The sequence below is a fragment of the Strongylocentrotus purpuratus genome, unplaced genomic scaffold (assembly GCF_000002235.5).
Source record: "Strongylocentrotus purpuratus isolate Spur 01 unplaced genomic scaffold, Spur_5.0 spur5_scaffold_21, whole genome shotgun sequence".
NCBI classification, from domain to species: domain Eukaryota; kingdom Metazoa; phylum Echinodermata; class Echinoidea; order Camarodonta; family Strongylocentrotidae; genus Strongylocentrotus; species Strongylocentrotus purpuratus.
In genome coordinates, this window is record NW_022145607.1 from 4198639 (window position 1) to 4214174 (window position 15536).

General features: G+C 41.4%; 1 protein-coding gene across 1 annotated transcript; it reads right to left on the minus strand.

Moving 5' to 3' along the window:
* Positions 1-502: 502 nt before the first annotated feature.
* Positions 503-13971, minus strand: LOC593769 (sacsin). The gene is made up of 6 exons (XM_030995252.1): positions 13869-13971; positions 13258-13337; positions 12364-12446; positions 11423-11681; positions 8810-10369; positions 503-8441 (listed from the first exon to the last, which is right to left on the minus strand). The coding sequence occupies exons 1-6, from the start codon at positions 13913-13915 to the stop codon at positions 517-519; spliced, it is 9954 nt and encodes a 3317-aa protein (XP_030851112.1). The 5' UTR covers positions 13916-13971; the 3' UTR covers positions 503-516.
* Positions 13972-15536: the final 1565 nt, after the last annotated feature.

Consider the following 15536-nt stretch of genomic DNA (forward strand, 5'->3'; position numbering starts at 1 on the left):
TGACTTTGACACTGTTAAGAAATGAGTCATTCTTGTGAAGGTTGCAGTTCTGAAACAGTTCTTTCACAAGAGTTTCTGATTGCTCGGCTAGCTTTTTTCTTTCTCTTCTTTTCTTCCCAAGATTTGTTGACAGTTCCTTTGCGAATTCAAGAAACATTTCTGCTTTAACCTCTGCTTGAACACCAAATTTATGCAAGAAGGAAGGTTGAAGCCTCTCGATGATTTTTTCTGAGGGAAATTTACTTCCTGTGAGCATTTTTGCGAACACTTTGTTTCCTCGGTCGAAGAATTCTCTGCCAAATCTCAATTCACCGTCATTGCCTTCCAGTAAAGGAAAGTCTCCGAGTTTCATACACTTCTCCACCCCTCCTTCTATTTGGCATCTGTGTCTCGAGAGGTTGTCAAGATGTTTTAGCCGTATCTCTGAGGACAACAAGTGAAAGTTGGGAAAGATGAACTTGGACATGGTGTCGCACTCAGATACGAAAACACACCCAATTGCCTTGAAAAGCTCTTTCAAGCCGACATTTTCACGTAGGAAAATATCATTGAATTCAGCCATCCACTTTCCATCTCTTCACGAGGTAGATCTGCTCTTACCACATAGACAGTGGACGTGTGTGAAAGTGAAACATATGTCCCGTCTAACTGTTCATAGCAAGGAAGATTCATAATGATCCTTCTGTTGTCGCCATTTTCCACCAGTCTCTCTGGCATATGGGTTGTCAAGTATTGCAAGATATGGTCACGCTGGGCGGTTGTCAACCTATCGAACAGACTGGCATTTGTTTGAATGACGTGGTTGAACACTGCAAGCACTGCATCAGGTCGATCCTCGTGCGCGACAATCTTAGTGATAAGTTGTTCTGCTTCCTTAAAGTTTAGACTCCAATCAACTTCAGAAACCCCAAGTGAACTCAAAGCCGCAAGTATCTGAGACATACCACTTAGCTTATACATCACAGAAGTAGCTTTTGAAAATGGTACCAGGTGGTGGGTTACACCCATATCTCCATTCTTGCGGCATGGAAGAATGCTCCACTTCGAAAGACACGTTAACTCATCAGGATCTCTGCATGTAGCCAGACATTCCCATAGTCCGGTGATCCACCTCTCTGTCGGTTCCAACTTGTCCCATCGAACGTATTGGTTGCATTCGAATTTGATAGGACATAGTTCCTCCCTCATCAAAGAAGCAACACATGGAATATCAAAATGGCAGATCACATCAAAATCCTCATTGAAGTATTTCCTTATTGATCTACTCAGGAATTTGCTTTTACTGGATGGAAAGAGGTAGTCAAATCTGGTAATGTATACCGGAGTTTCAGTTGAGAACGTTCTTAGAATTCCATCTGATGTTACTAGAAGAGGAAGAGCCTCAACATTTTCCTTGAAGTTATCACATTGTGAGCAGTAGCTCAAAATGACTCGTAAAGTGGGTGTATCCTGTATAACCGTGTCGGAAAGTTGCTTCGGCAGTTCCATTGGAGATAATCCTACATCTTCTACTGCATTGCTGGAGAGATGACTGATCAAGCGAGCAGGGGTGATTTCAAGAATATCCCCTTTTCGGCAATCTTGCAAGCTGTCTGAAAATCTTGTATGCACATTATGGGAGCATTCAATTAGAGGAAATCCAAGATCTGACACAACCGACCTAAGGCTCAGATCCATTCTGATTGGAGAGTCGAAGAAGCCTTGTACTTGTGATTCTGCAAGTGGTGTCCTCCATTCTAGAGTTCTTATGTTGTTGACTCCATCGGTGCCATCAAAATCTCTGTTGTACGATACACTTCGCCTAATGGAAGGGAATATTGGCTTGGCGGAGTCGGCAATGGTTCTGTAAATGTCTTCTATGAGTTCTTTCCAGAAGCTGTTCTCTGCTGTAACAGGAAGAAACGCCGTATATGACGATACAATGTCTTGCATTTCAGATTCGTCGTTTGATTCTTCGATCCGAGTCACGATTTTAGCCTGAAGACAACAAAGTGCCTTGACATATGCAGGTGAAACGATATGCTTCATGAGTTGACGATTCCACTGTGCCCGGGCGTCTCCTTTATCTCTCCAAATGTCCCGCCTTCGTTCATCTAACTCAATAGAGCCATTGACATGGACAGGGAGACCAGTGTCTATAGGAAGGGGAAGGAAACTGTATGCTTTCAATGGAATTAGTCGTTTACCCAAAGGTAGCGCGACTCCGCCCTGTGGCAAGACATGCAGATTTCCACTATTATATGCATCCAACACAGTATCAGGGACTTCGTTTGGTTTTGCAAAACCATGCTGCTGATAAATTAGCCAGTCCTCTGATTGCGTGTTCTCGCACTTCGCTCGTTGTTCTGTTACAGTGACTCTCATATCATAATGTACTTCTGTTACTGGAATGTCTTCAAGGGACTTTGAGACCCCAGTCACTGGATCAGTTTCTTCAGCCGATGTTGTAGAGAGAAATGCATCTAAATCTAGTTGGTTGGATTCTGAGATGCTTGCCTGGACGCTTGAGATATCCTTCATGTTTCCATGTTTATCAATGGTGGATATGCTGACCTTTTTAACATGTTTAAGGAAAAGGAGCAGGTCAGGTAGACCTTCCTTGAATTTCCGCATCAGTCCCTTTACGCTTTTAACATCATGTGCCTCCGAAGATATGTGAGATACCTTTGCCATGGATTTTGTGCGTAAGGGCAATCGGAACATAGTTGAACCCTGTCCTTCGAAGAACTCGGGCAGGTAGCAGTTGAAAACGTTGGGGAAATCGTCCTTCAGTTTGCCAGTTGGTTTGGCCATGAAGCCTGGATACGCTTTAGTAGCTTTAGGTACATACTTGACATTTGGATCAAACATTCCCAGCGTATCGCCGTTTGTGTAGAAGCTTGGGCAGTCGGTTAGGTGATAAACCGCGTTGAAGCCTACACCGAATCTTCCAACCTTTGAGGACAGGTTCCTTTTGCTACCCACTCCAAGTCGTTGGATTCCCTCTATGTCATCATCAGTAAATGATTTGTTATTGTATACACAGAGAGCAGGACCTTGCAAATGGGACATTTCATCTCTAAAGAGGCGGTCTTTCGGATGGGTACGGACATCAAGAACTAAGTGCACTTCCGTGGCACAGGAATCATCCGCATTCTGCACAAGTTCTTTCAGTATTGTATCATCGCAAGGGTAGCCCTTGAGAATATTTTTTATTCTCTCTGTCAGGGGTTCACGCTGTCCAAACTGCAACAGATTCTGTGCTTCGAGTGTGTGTGGGCCAAGGCCAGGGACATCCACGGAGTAGCTTTCGATGATGTGTTGTCGAATATCCCGCACTCCAAGTATCTTCGCCATAGTAAGAGGAATATCACCGTGAGCTGTTATGACATCATCTGGAACTGAAATCCAGTCTACGTCGCAGAAAGAAAGCTCATCAGCGGTTCTCAGGAAACGGTTGATATCGGGAACATAGATATCGTTTGGAGGCACTTCGTGCATTGCCAACGAATCTTCCGATGGAGCATTGATCAGACATTTCAGGAGTTTCATAACTTCTCCAAACTCCCTTTTTTTCAGCTTTCCGGAAGTTGAGTCATGGATGCACTTCAGAGTGGACAAGAAGTCACGTGTTGAGAATCGTCTTTTCATATCGATGGTTGACAAGAGGGCACCGAAGCCGCGCAAATTGGAGGGGACACGAAACAGGTGGGATCCAACATACTCTTCCTCAAATTCCAATGCCAGATGATCAGCACTCCTGAACATTTTATCAACCAATAGACACTCCTTTGTTGTAGGTGAGTGGAAGAATTCTTGAATCTGGGCTTTGTCATTTCCTTTCTTCACTCGTAAGTCAAGGAATCTATAGATATCTTGGCAAACACTGGGAAGTTTTTCAACATTTTCTGGTCTCCTGCTGATGGCTTGAAGTTGTTGCAATACAACATCCACTGCTGGATCTTGGACTATTCCAAGAAATCTCTGAACCTGATAGGAAACCCGGAATTTACTTTCGTCTAGAACTGGGGCAACTTCGCTGACCAGTGACAGTTTTTCAGACACATATATGGTATCACGTGAAGCTTTTCTCATATGAGAATTCCTGTAGGTGACAGGAATGAAGGCTATGTTGTTCAGTTGATTCCGAAGGCTTACGTCCTTAGCCCATGAAGAATTCTCTTTCTTCAGTCTGTAAGTGAGGTACTCGACTAGTACGCGATCATGCCTATAGTTAATAGGTTTGCCCTGTAATTTATGTACACATTTGATGAAATCAATGCCAGATATGTCATCTTGTACCATTCCTAAATGCACCAGAAAATGAAAGCAGTCCAAATTGGCAAAGCTTCCGTAAGGGAACCGTCTATCTTCCTCTGCAAAAAGGATACTTGCTCTTCCAGTCGGGTGTATCAATTCCGCTGGCCTCTTCAAGTTCTTTCCATCTGGTGAAGTTGGAATACAGGCGATGGTTCTCAATTTCTCCCGTAATTCAACGTCCGACAAACAGTAGTGAATCAGATGATCTCGTACCTCGGATTGGAAGACAGATATCTTTGGCAGAAAATCTTTCTGGAAGAATGCGTGCTCCAAACACGTTTGTCTCTTCAATTCCTCCCCAAATCCCAGCTTTTCTAGAGTAGATCGTATCTCCTTTGGAATCTCGGTAACTATTCGCTTCGTGTGTTGCATCTGAAGGACCTTCTTTACTGCTGAAGCAACGTGTGGTGATTCCAGTAGTAGTGGATCAATAAAGATGGCCTCTTTGAATGACCACGTCCTCTCTCCTTCCCAGAATATATTTGCATCATGTGAATCAGAGGCTACCAATATGTTGTAGAATCCCTTTAGCATAGCATAGCCATCACTGCCTGGGGTAATGTTAGATCCATCAGGCCACAACCGGTAGAAGTTGTCCGGGGAACTATTTACGCCAGAAATGCGTACTTTTTTCGGCATTCGTGCTACCTGACACTGAAATTCTTGATTTGCCAGCAGAGTCACGTAGGCCTCTGATATGATATCTTCGAAAACAGCATCATTCCATCTTGTGAAGTAGTTTGAATCTGAGTCGCTCGAGGGTTTCCAGAGATTTCGACGGTCTGCGGAAATGGCAAAGAATCCGTTACAATGGCAAGGTAGGTGACTTTGTGGTACTGAGAGAGGCAAGCCACTGTAGAGTTTACCATCTACATTCCCAGACAACGGTAACTTTACTGCCACACCACCTACAGGAGCCAATCCCGACTTTTTTCCTTGTGGACTTTTCCACATTTTGTGTGCTGACGTTCTTCCTACACTTGTAACTGACATCAGCACCTGTTTTCTCGGCTTCTCGTGAATCTGCAGATATTTCTTTCCATAGGAAGTTATGCTTCGCACAACACATTCTCGTTTGACCAAAGGTGTGATTTGATTCAGTTTTTTGACATTTCCTCCACTCTGCTTGAATTCTGCCATGATATCACGACCGCTCTCAGACTCTTTCTCAATTGCGAACAGTTGTCTGGATTCTGATGGATGATTTGCATTAGGCAGTAGCACAAAAGCCTTGACTTCTTGAATATTTTTGGTAAATACCAATAAATCTTCAGAAGAGCGCCACAGATCAGTGAGTAGTGATTTGCACTTATCTTCATCGTAATGTTCTTCAGAGATCTCACCTCTCAATGCCGCATGTCTAGAGCGAAGAGGCAACCGGAATAGTGTGCCATCGTAGCAAACATTCCCATTGCTTTCTTGCAGACTACATTTGAAAACACCTTCGTATGGCGCAAATTGGTCTTTGAACATGGAAATGGCGTTGTTGTTCCCTTGCAGATTTATCCTGATACCAGGACTTTCTTTGCTTTTTAGCATGGATGCAAGATGAGTCGCATGTGGATCAAAAACCTGCAAGTACTGTCTACTCAGGAAGCTGGGTACATCTGTCAGATGGTAAACAGAGTTAAAGCCAAGCCCAAAGCGCCCAATCTTAGACGTGTCAAGTTCTTTCGTTGCACCGCCAAGCTTTGTGATGTTCTGAAAATCATCGGGTGTAAAAGATGCATCATTGTACACCCACAAAGCTGGCCCTTGACAATCACCCATGCCCTTGTCAAACAAGCTTGAACGTGCTTCTGAATTTTGCCGAAGATCCAACATGAAGTGTACCTTTGTTCCTCCCGCGTCTTCCGCATTTTGAATCATTTCTTTCGGGATTGAACTCTCCAGGTAGCTATCTTTAATGATGTTCTTCAGTCTTGTGGTAAGTGGTTCATACTGACCTGCTTGTTCTATCCCAGTCAATTCTTCGGCAGCAAGAATCTTCTGGCCAAGGGGTAGAATTCCCAAAGCGCGAACAATGCCAATAGGCAATGTCCCATCAACGATGAAGATGTTGTCTTCATTTAGCTTCTCTTGAACTTCATCTGAATCCCCGCGACCCTTGACGTCTTCAAAAACACAGCACTTAGGGTCAACCAATTCCAGGAAGTTTTCTTTGTTGGTTGGTACCAGAATGTTTTGGGACTCCTGGGAAAGATCACCTTCGCATATCTCGTCTAGGAGTATCAGTGCCTTTTGCACTACACGTTTGTTTTCTCTGCAGAATTCCATCCGCTTTTCCACAGAACCCAACTTTGGCTCGCTCTTCTGAATCTGTATGATGATCTCATGAACCTGCGTTTTTGATATACATTTCTTGACTCCAAGAGCTAGGAAAAGGTGTTCATACTTGGTACTGAATTCTTGAGGTATGGAAGAAATGTAAGGGTGAAAAGCATTTTCACGGCTTGACAGGATTGCCCGATGAATTTCCACAAATCCTGTTCCAGTCCAAATACATGCAGGTAACTGTGTTGTCAGCTTCAGTATCACTTCCTCTTCCTTTCTTGCCGTTGAAAGCAAGCTGTACACACCATGAACCATCTTCTCCAGTTTCCTTGATCTATCAGAGGTTCCGACTTTGCCATGACATCTCGTAACTACAGCCATCTGTTCAAGGGTATTGTTGATGTTGGGATGTTCTTTAACTCCTAGATTACACAGGAGGGTATTTGGAACAGTCTTCTTGGGAAAGGGTATGGTTGCACCGGAAGCTAGTATGTTAACCTTGGTAGGAAGCACAGTTTCGGTCGGACTGATCATTTTTCTCTCTGACCTGTGCCATTGAATGCCTTGAGGGTAGAAATCAGGAATCTTCATAAGACATGGGATGCATCTTTTGTCTGCCAAGAACTGCTGTAAAGTTTGATCACTTTCTCCGGTCAAAGGTTCCTTTAGCTTGTTTGGATATTTTCCCAAGAATGTCATCAAGACATCTGCTTTCTTGACGCTGGTTATCTCGTCAACTGACCTAGCTAATTCAATTGCTGTGACATTACTTTGATGACGAAAACCAAGCTCTCGTAATGATCCCAAGAGCCCTTCATCTACATATCTCGCATATGGAAAGGAACCTTTGCTGAAGAGCACAGGCATGTACCGGTCTTCTGGGTCAAAGAGACTGTCAGGGGACTTGAGCTCACCCGCACCGGTAAGGATGAATCGTTGTGACTTAAGCTTTAACAGATGGTCGCCAATATCTTGTTTGAAAGATTTCAAATCACGCAATAACCACATTCCTACATCCTCAAGAACGGTCTTGTCACTGACACCACTGCAAATAGCATCGACAATGTCTTTCAACAACTCCTTCCTTTGTTTCTCAATCATCTCTAAATCTGAAAAGAGTTTCAGAATGGCGTCGTCATTGCAGCAAATCATATCATACTCCGGAAGGTGATGCTTCGGCAATCGGTCTGTAGAAGTCCGACAAAAAGCAAGACTGACGTCACCTGCAGACACAACTCTACCTCGGCCTGATGGAGTTCTTGGAATGGTATCGAAGAGGGGAATTTGACGAAGGAAATTTCTTTCTGCATCGGTGAGAGAACAGCTGGTGAAGAATCTTACCAATACTTGTCTCTCCTTCTTGGAAAGACTCTTGATAGTGTTCTGTAGCGCTTTTGGATCTGGTACTGCTGTCAGTGCTCCAATTACACCCTTCCTCGACGGACTTCTGAGGTAACTGCCACCTATGAGCAGAGCAGTGTCTATGAATGTAGGACAAGAACAGACGAGGAGGCTAAGCTTGGTAAGAACCACCTCCTCTTGACGATCAAACTTGTCTGAGCCATAACTCTGACTGATGCATGTTGAATTTTGTTTAAGGAAAGCAAGGACTACTTTACCAGATTTTCGCTCTTCAACCTGTATTAGTGGAAGGTCTACATAATTCTCAATTGAGTTACGTTTACATGTATTCAGTAGGTTCCAAATACCTTTTAGCCATTCGCGTGGAGGTTGGTTGCCTTTACCAGGATGCCAGAGTACAGTACTTCCGTGGTCTCTCACGAACCATTCTTTTGGAAGGGCGTCCCGAATTAACTGTGCTAGACTTTTATCCGACATCATTTGCAACTGGACAGACCCATGTTCAGCTTTAAAGAAAAAGAAAGTCGTGGAAAAGAGAAGAAAAAAATAAAGGTTGTGAAAAATACCAAAAACTAAGAATCTGATCATGGAAAGCGAATATTAGTCATTTTGATGAATGTTTGTAAGACTGCTAGTCGAGTAATAGGTCCATATCGTTTCACACAAAAAATCAATTGGATCAAACGTAGTCTCATTTTCTAAATAAACAATTCCATTTGTCTTTCATAATCTACATTTCCTTGTATTTGTGAAAATGCTTAATTACACACATATGCTAATGGAATGCTGATATAAAAACTGATTGAGTTACATGCACGACTATACTGAGACATAACTCAGGACAAAAGGCACACCCAAAACAACATTTTCTTACCAGCTTTTTTCAGGAGTTTAAGCAAGTCCGCGTTAAGGTTTGGCAGGATGAGACTGTTACCCATGTTGTAGCACATGCTCTGGTCAAGTTCCCTGGTGGGTATGAAGACAGTCCGCGTTGAGGCAGATCTTGTGGCGAATGGCACAAAGTCGCCGTTGGCTAAAGGCAGAAGCCTTAAACCGATCAGTTGAGGGGTCTTCGTCCTGGTCATGATGTACTCTAGTAACACCAGTTTGTTATCGCTGCTCAGGGTATCCAAGACTCCATGTTGGCTCTTGTGAATGCAATCGATGATGACTTCAGGTGAAATCACTTTGGCGTTGAAGTTGATGTAGTCTTTGCTTTGGATGATTTTCTTGATGTGTTGAGGTACTTCAGCTACAGGGACATTAGCCGCTTTGAGGACAGTCAAGAGGATCCGTTCTGTGTTCTCGTCTACATCAGTCAAGAAGTTGAAGACAGCATCCTGGATTTTTACCCATGAACCCATCTCATTGCCCTTCGTTGTGTAGATGACTGTATGTTTGCTCAGCAATTGGTAAATTGGTTTAAGAAGCAGTTCCCACTGTGGTCTGACCTGATCTGGGACTGGCCAAGCTCTGTAGATTTCATCGGGAGGCAACCTCTGCTCTTTGATGGCAAAATTCAGCATGTTCATGTATGCATCTGGTAGGAGTTGTGTCACCAGTAAGCGGTTCCATTTCGCATCGATATCCCCTTGCACCCGGTCAGCACCCGGCCACTTGATTGATCTTCTGTCGCTGTTAACACCGAAGAAACCGTGGATATGAACTGGAAGTCCTGTCAAGCTCTCATCACCGGGAGGCAAAGGGAGGAAACAGAACACTCGACCGCTGAAATCGTCTCGTCTTTTATGCGGCATGTTGTAAGGCATGGCCACACCGACCCAAGGTATGTATCCGCTCTTGTCAATGATACTCACTACATCGTCAGTCATCTCACTGCCTCCCACAACCTGACTTACGATCCAATCCATACGACGTTTGGACTCTGCGACCTGCATCGTCAATGTTAGCTGATGAGTCAAACAGGCTCGCGTTCTTTGTCCGATTCTCATCTTACTGTTTCCTTCTAGTGCATGGGAGAAGCTCTCTCGTTCGGACTTCATCAACGCAAGAGATTTGGGGCATATCTCTACTCTGGATCTGATCTGAGTTTGAGCCCGACCTATCCTTCTGCTGATGTCGATTGTCTCCAGTGATCGAAGAAACAGCAGTACGACGTCAGCATCGTCGACGAAGGATTCCAGGAGCCGTACCATAGCGGCGTCATCGTACTCATTTTCACAGAGTTCGCTGCCCTCTTGCCGTACAGGGAATCGAAACACCGTTCCATGAAAGGGTTGACCACCACTGATGGCGTAATTCATTCCAGGGAACAGGTTGTTGTACGGAGTAAATTGATCCACAAATTCTGGTGAATTTAAGATATGGGCATGCTGGATCACATTCACTTTGATTCCTGTTTCTCCACGTCCGAAGTGACGCTCATGAGGATCAATGAAAGCAAGCGTTTCTCCGCTGAGGATGCTTGGCAAATCTAGGGGAGAGAACAGAACATTGACGTAAGAAATAAGGACATTGTTACGGATTGTGAATTAATCTAGGGTCTGGAACGACTGCTAAAATGCATTTTCTAGCTGAAGATTATATTGGGCCTTTTGTGGTCAGAATTGTCAGGTTGGTTGAATTTGTACGGTTGGTTAGAGGCGTTAAGTGTGACAGCGTGAATGTTTTAGTTGAGCTTCCGTGGAAAGGACATAAAGAATCATCGGCAGGAATAGTTGGTGTGTAGTAGTTACTTCTTATATATCATTGACACTGAATATTCAATGTGATAAGAACGCGATTGGTAATGGTTATAGAGTAAATCATGATACTGCCGATCATTATAATCTTGTAATGGTAAAGAGTGTGTATTTATTAAACGCCTTCTCCATTTCGTAGGTTTTATTCGGAATTAGCGGAATGCATGTTGATGACATATATCTATGATAGAACGAAAGAAACTAGCTTCCGATGCAGAGTAAATTTCACTGTCATCATAGAACTTTCACTATTCAACAATATGGATTAAATTTACAGCCATGTTTATCCCTTTCTGTTTCAAAATTATCTTCTTGTAAAAACTTGGAAATGCAGAATCATGTTGTTTGTCTAAATGTTAAGTTGTATAATGTCGCGTTTTCTTTCTCTAATTCATTCTCATTATGTATTCAATATGTGATTTAATTTCTTACATATTCTATTTATTTATGATTGTGTCAAAAGATTTATCAATGTCACATACACTTTCCGAAGATGTTTGTTTGACAGCATGAAATTGCAAAAAGCCAAATCAAATCAAATATAATTTCGGTTCTCCATTACGCCTATAATAAATTAACATTATATTTTGATATTCCGAAGTGGATGTCAGTTTATTTTCAAATGTCATGTGACTCCAGATGAACATCTCAAGATCGTTGGTTGTCGAAGACCATTTTAAGTGGTGAGAAACTAAGTTTTTTGGGGGAAGGTGAGAGTGTCGACTGGATAATAGATTCGGGTGAATTACCCCTCCCCTCCTCACAAAAGAGAATGAACATCCTACCGGTGAGGTGGTAGACGGAGCTAAATCCGATGCCGAATCGTCCAACTTTCAGCGGGTTATCTTCCTTGTTGCTTCGAGCTGGTGACTGGATCCCAGCCCAGTCTCGCTCCTTGAAGAGAGCGTCGTTATAAGCGTACAGAGCCCGGCCTTGATAAGGGGCGAGAGTAGGGGAAAGAAGGCGACTCGTTCCGTGTTCGCGGCAGTCGTACAGAAATCGAACCGTCTTGGCACCAGCGTCCTCGGCATTCTGGACGATTTCCTTTTTTAAAGAATATATCATCATTGAAAACAATTATGACTATAATTAAAATCAAATTTACATCAGATAAATTTCATATTAATCGTTATAAAATTCTGTCATTTATTGACGACAGTGTACTTTTCTTCTAGGAAGATCGGGTAATAATCTCGGAACGAAAATACATTTGGTAAGAATAGTCAATTGAAACCTAAATAATATGTTGCTATCATAGTTTTCAACGAATACCATGAATACCGTATATTGTAATAATATAATCATTAAAGTAAATTGATTGGATAGTAATGGGTGTAACTTCTTAATCAAGAAATGGAAAAGTGTCAGCCAATGACTACGCTGAGGGACATGCCATGTCCCTGGCCACGTTCGACTAACGGTTTGATTATCACCTTGGTGTAAGTGATCTGAAATAAGCAAAATTACGAAAAGAGTTTCACTCATGAAGAGGATAATTGACAGACGATCCTAACAACATATGCAAAAAAACATAAGGAAGTTTCAACAGTTTCAACAGTTTCAACAGTTTCAACAGGATCACCTCACACTGCCGTATACTGATGCTGATGCTGATATGCGCAATGTTTCATGGGTTGTATATAATTGGAACTGTATCAGTTACTAAATTAGAATAAAAATGACTAAAGGGAAGTTATAATATACGTAATTTTTTTGTTATGCTTACCTTCATTATTTGTCCATCTGTGTATTCTCTAAGGACTTTCTTCAAGAAGTCCAGGAGAGACGGTGGAGTTGGGCCGAAGCGTTCTAAAAACATGATATAATATTGGTTTAATAGCAAAAACAACAACAATAATAATCATAATGATGATAATAATGATGATAGCTACACATTTATATTGCGCAATCATCAATCCCAGGGGAAGCTCAAGGCGCTTACAAATTAGTATCATAAGCGTAAAGATCTCGCGGGGGTGTAATTTTGGATTAAAGAAATATTGCATTTGGGGAGCAGAACTGTGAAAATTCACGGTTCTGCTCCCCCATACAATATTTCTTTAATCCAAAATTACACCCCCGCGAGATCTTTACGCTCATCCACTTCCGGTTCCCTTGTGATTCCTAAAGTTGCAAACAGAGTAGATTTGGCGCTATACATTTATTATTAATATTATTATTATTATTATTATTATTATTATTATTATTATTATTATTATTATTATTATTATTATTATTATTATATCTCAACTTTGTGTTTAAAAAGGTCAGTTGATGTTGGGCCCTGATTCGATTGACCCCGAGAAGTGACGATCTAATTTATAATTGCAGCAAAAGACAGTACTAGCTATTGAAGCCTACATGGCAAAAATTGATCTTATTTCTTCGTTGGTACTTGGTACTATTCATGTCTACTACTACTACTACTACTACTACTACTACTACTAATATAATTATTATTACTGTTACTACTAATACTACTACTATTCTATTACTACTACTGCTACTACTTTCACTACTAATAATACTACTATACAAGAAATAGTCTACACGAGAAGCTTTCTACCAGAAAAGAATGATACATAATTGTAATTATCAAGACAAATAAATCATCTTTTACCGCCTATTTTCGCCCTTTTCTCGCCACCAGAGGATACAGCAACCTTCCTTTTTCTACCTTGATTTTGACTAGTAGATGCCCTTTATTAGAAGAAAAGAAAGACAAAATTAAATTGAAACATATTAAAAATAGAAGAAATATGAAAATAAAACAACCCCCCCCCCCCAAAAAAAAAAAAAAATACTCCACTTGCCTTCCTTTCACAACAATAACGTGATTCAGCTAATAACTAATGATTATACTAATGCCTCAATCAGTGGCGTAGTTATATTGAGGGCATGTGCCCACGTGTGCCTTCCATCAAAAAAAGAGTAAATTATTTCCCCAAAGAGGGCATATAGGCTGGGCAAGGAAATTTGAAAACGAGATGAATCGTCCCCCTCACCCAAAAGCATTGTTCTTTCGTATTTCACCCACCTTGTTTTAAAATAGCTAAACTAATGCTACGACACTGATCCTTACCATTTCAAATGGCTTATTTCTTAGTTTCTATATTTTAGGGGGGGGGGAAATAATTTCCTTAGATATATATTCCTTTTATTTTGCCTATAAAGAGAGTTATTTCCATTTAAGTCATAATGAGAACATATCTTAAAACCCCGTTTTCTTACTCAGCTGGATGATTGCGGATGGTCTCAGGTGTCACTGACCCAGTCATTGTCTTGCCTTTGACCTTTGACCTAGTTCTACCACCTCCCCTCTGACGAACTGATACAGGTTCTGGAAAATGAAAGAAGGGAGTTATCTATCATTATTACATACATACGCATCATCATCATCATAATCACCATCATTATCGTCATCATCTTACAACAAGCAGCACTTGTTACAAGTAAACACATCATAATATCGTCTTTAAGAAAGTGGGCATTGTGACTATAGTTCTTTTTGTTCTGTATAGTATCATGATATGAATTGCATGGGGAAAGTTGTGGCTGCAAGTGGAGTGTTGTTGTGGATGTGATATCGGAAAATTTCAAGAATATAAATGGTAGTCAATTATACTTTGAGTTGATTTGGGGTGAATTACTCTGATAGTTCAGAAGACAATGAATTTCAAAGGGAAAGTACTTGTAAGATGACGAACAAGATTAGGCATGTTCAAAGATAAATTGATTTAAGTTGTTCATAATATAACTATACAAAAAGCAATGAGCTCAATATCCCTTGAATTTGTTTTTAAGTCAGTCCATCTTTTATACAGGCTATCAATCCCTCTGAATAAGCGGGCTGCGTCTCTTTTAAAAGTAGACCAGCCATCCTAAATTATTTTAACCCATCGTTGGCTCAATCGGTAAGGTCAGCTAACGATAATCCTAGAGTCGTGGGTTCGAATCCCAGATGTTGTTCCTTCAGATTTTTGCCTTTTTATAAGTAGTGAGGCAAACCAACAAATAATAAAAGTCTAATTGGTGGTGAACTCTTTCCGGCAAAGCGCTTTGATTAATTACTAGGATGGCTTGCCTAGGTTAAAGAATGACGCAAGCGGACTCCACGTGTCATCCTAAGGGTGCACATCTGCCCCATCTAGGGTGGCGATCGAGTTTGCACCCCAAAGTAGGGTGAAGCATTGCACCCTATGGGGTGCTGTTTTTTATCAAATTTCTGCACCCCTAGGGGTGCAGGTATGCTCCCTCTGGAGTGCAAGTTTGAAAATCTGCACCTCACTTTGGGTAAGGGTGCAAATTTGTACCTTCATGTCTTAGTGTGTTTTATACTGCGTATTATGATAGCACGTATACAATAACTAACACGTAACATTGGCACGACTGTTCTGATAGCTTAGTTGGTCATAGTCACCCTGAATTGTTAACAGGTATGCGGTTTTGAAGGTTTTTTTAACATTCACTTTGCAGCAAAAATTGTGTCTTTATATTTACTCATCCTGTAACATATTCTGCCTAATGCATGCCAGACGTTCAGACGGCAAAATACAGTCCTTTCAATCAGATATTACATTGATATAATACGACTTGCTTCAGTTGCTTGCATTGTTATTGAGCAAACAAACCACTGTGATCTAGCTCAATAACATGGCCTTGTTGATGTGCCAAGTTATATTGTATTAAAAATGCTGGAATTTACTGTGTACAGCCAACGAAACTAATATTCGTAATATAGAACGACAAGCCAGGGAATACAAATTATAAGGCATTTTGTTGTCTACGCTCTGCGACAGTGTGAGTGTGGTATGCAATTGCATTGATTAAATGAACTTAAACATTGTTCAGATGAAGGTAGTGACTTCAATGCTAGATGTACAATTAAAGATAATCTGA

Coding starts and splice junctions, on each gene's coding strand:
- LOC593769 (XM_030995252.1), bottom strand. CDS start 13,915: ATGACTGGGTCAGTGACACCTGAGACCATCCGCAATCATCCAGCTGA. Junction 13,338..13,868: donor ATCCGCAATCATCCAGCTGA/GTAAGAAAACGG, acceptor CTTCTAATAAAG/GGCATCTACTAGTCAAAATC. Junction 8,442..8,809: donor TAAACTCCTGAAAAAAGCTG/GTAAGAAAATGT, acceptor TTTTCTTTAAAG/CTGAACATGGGTCTGTCCAG.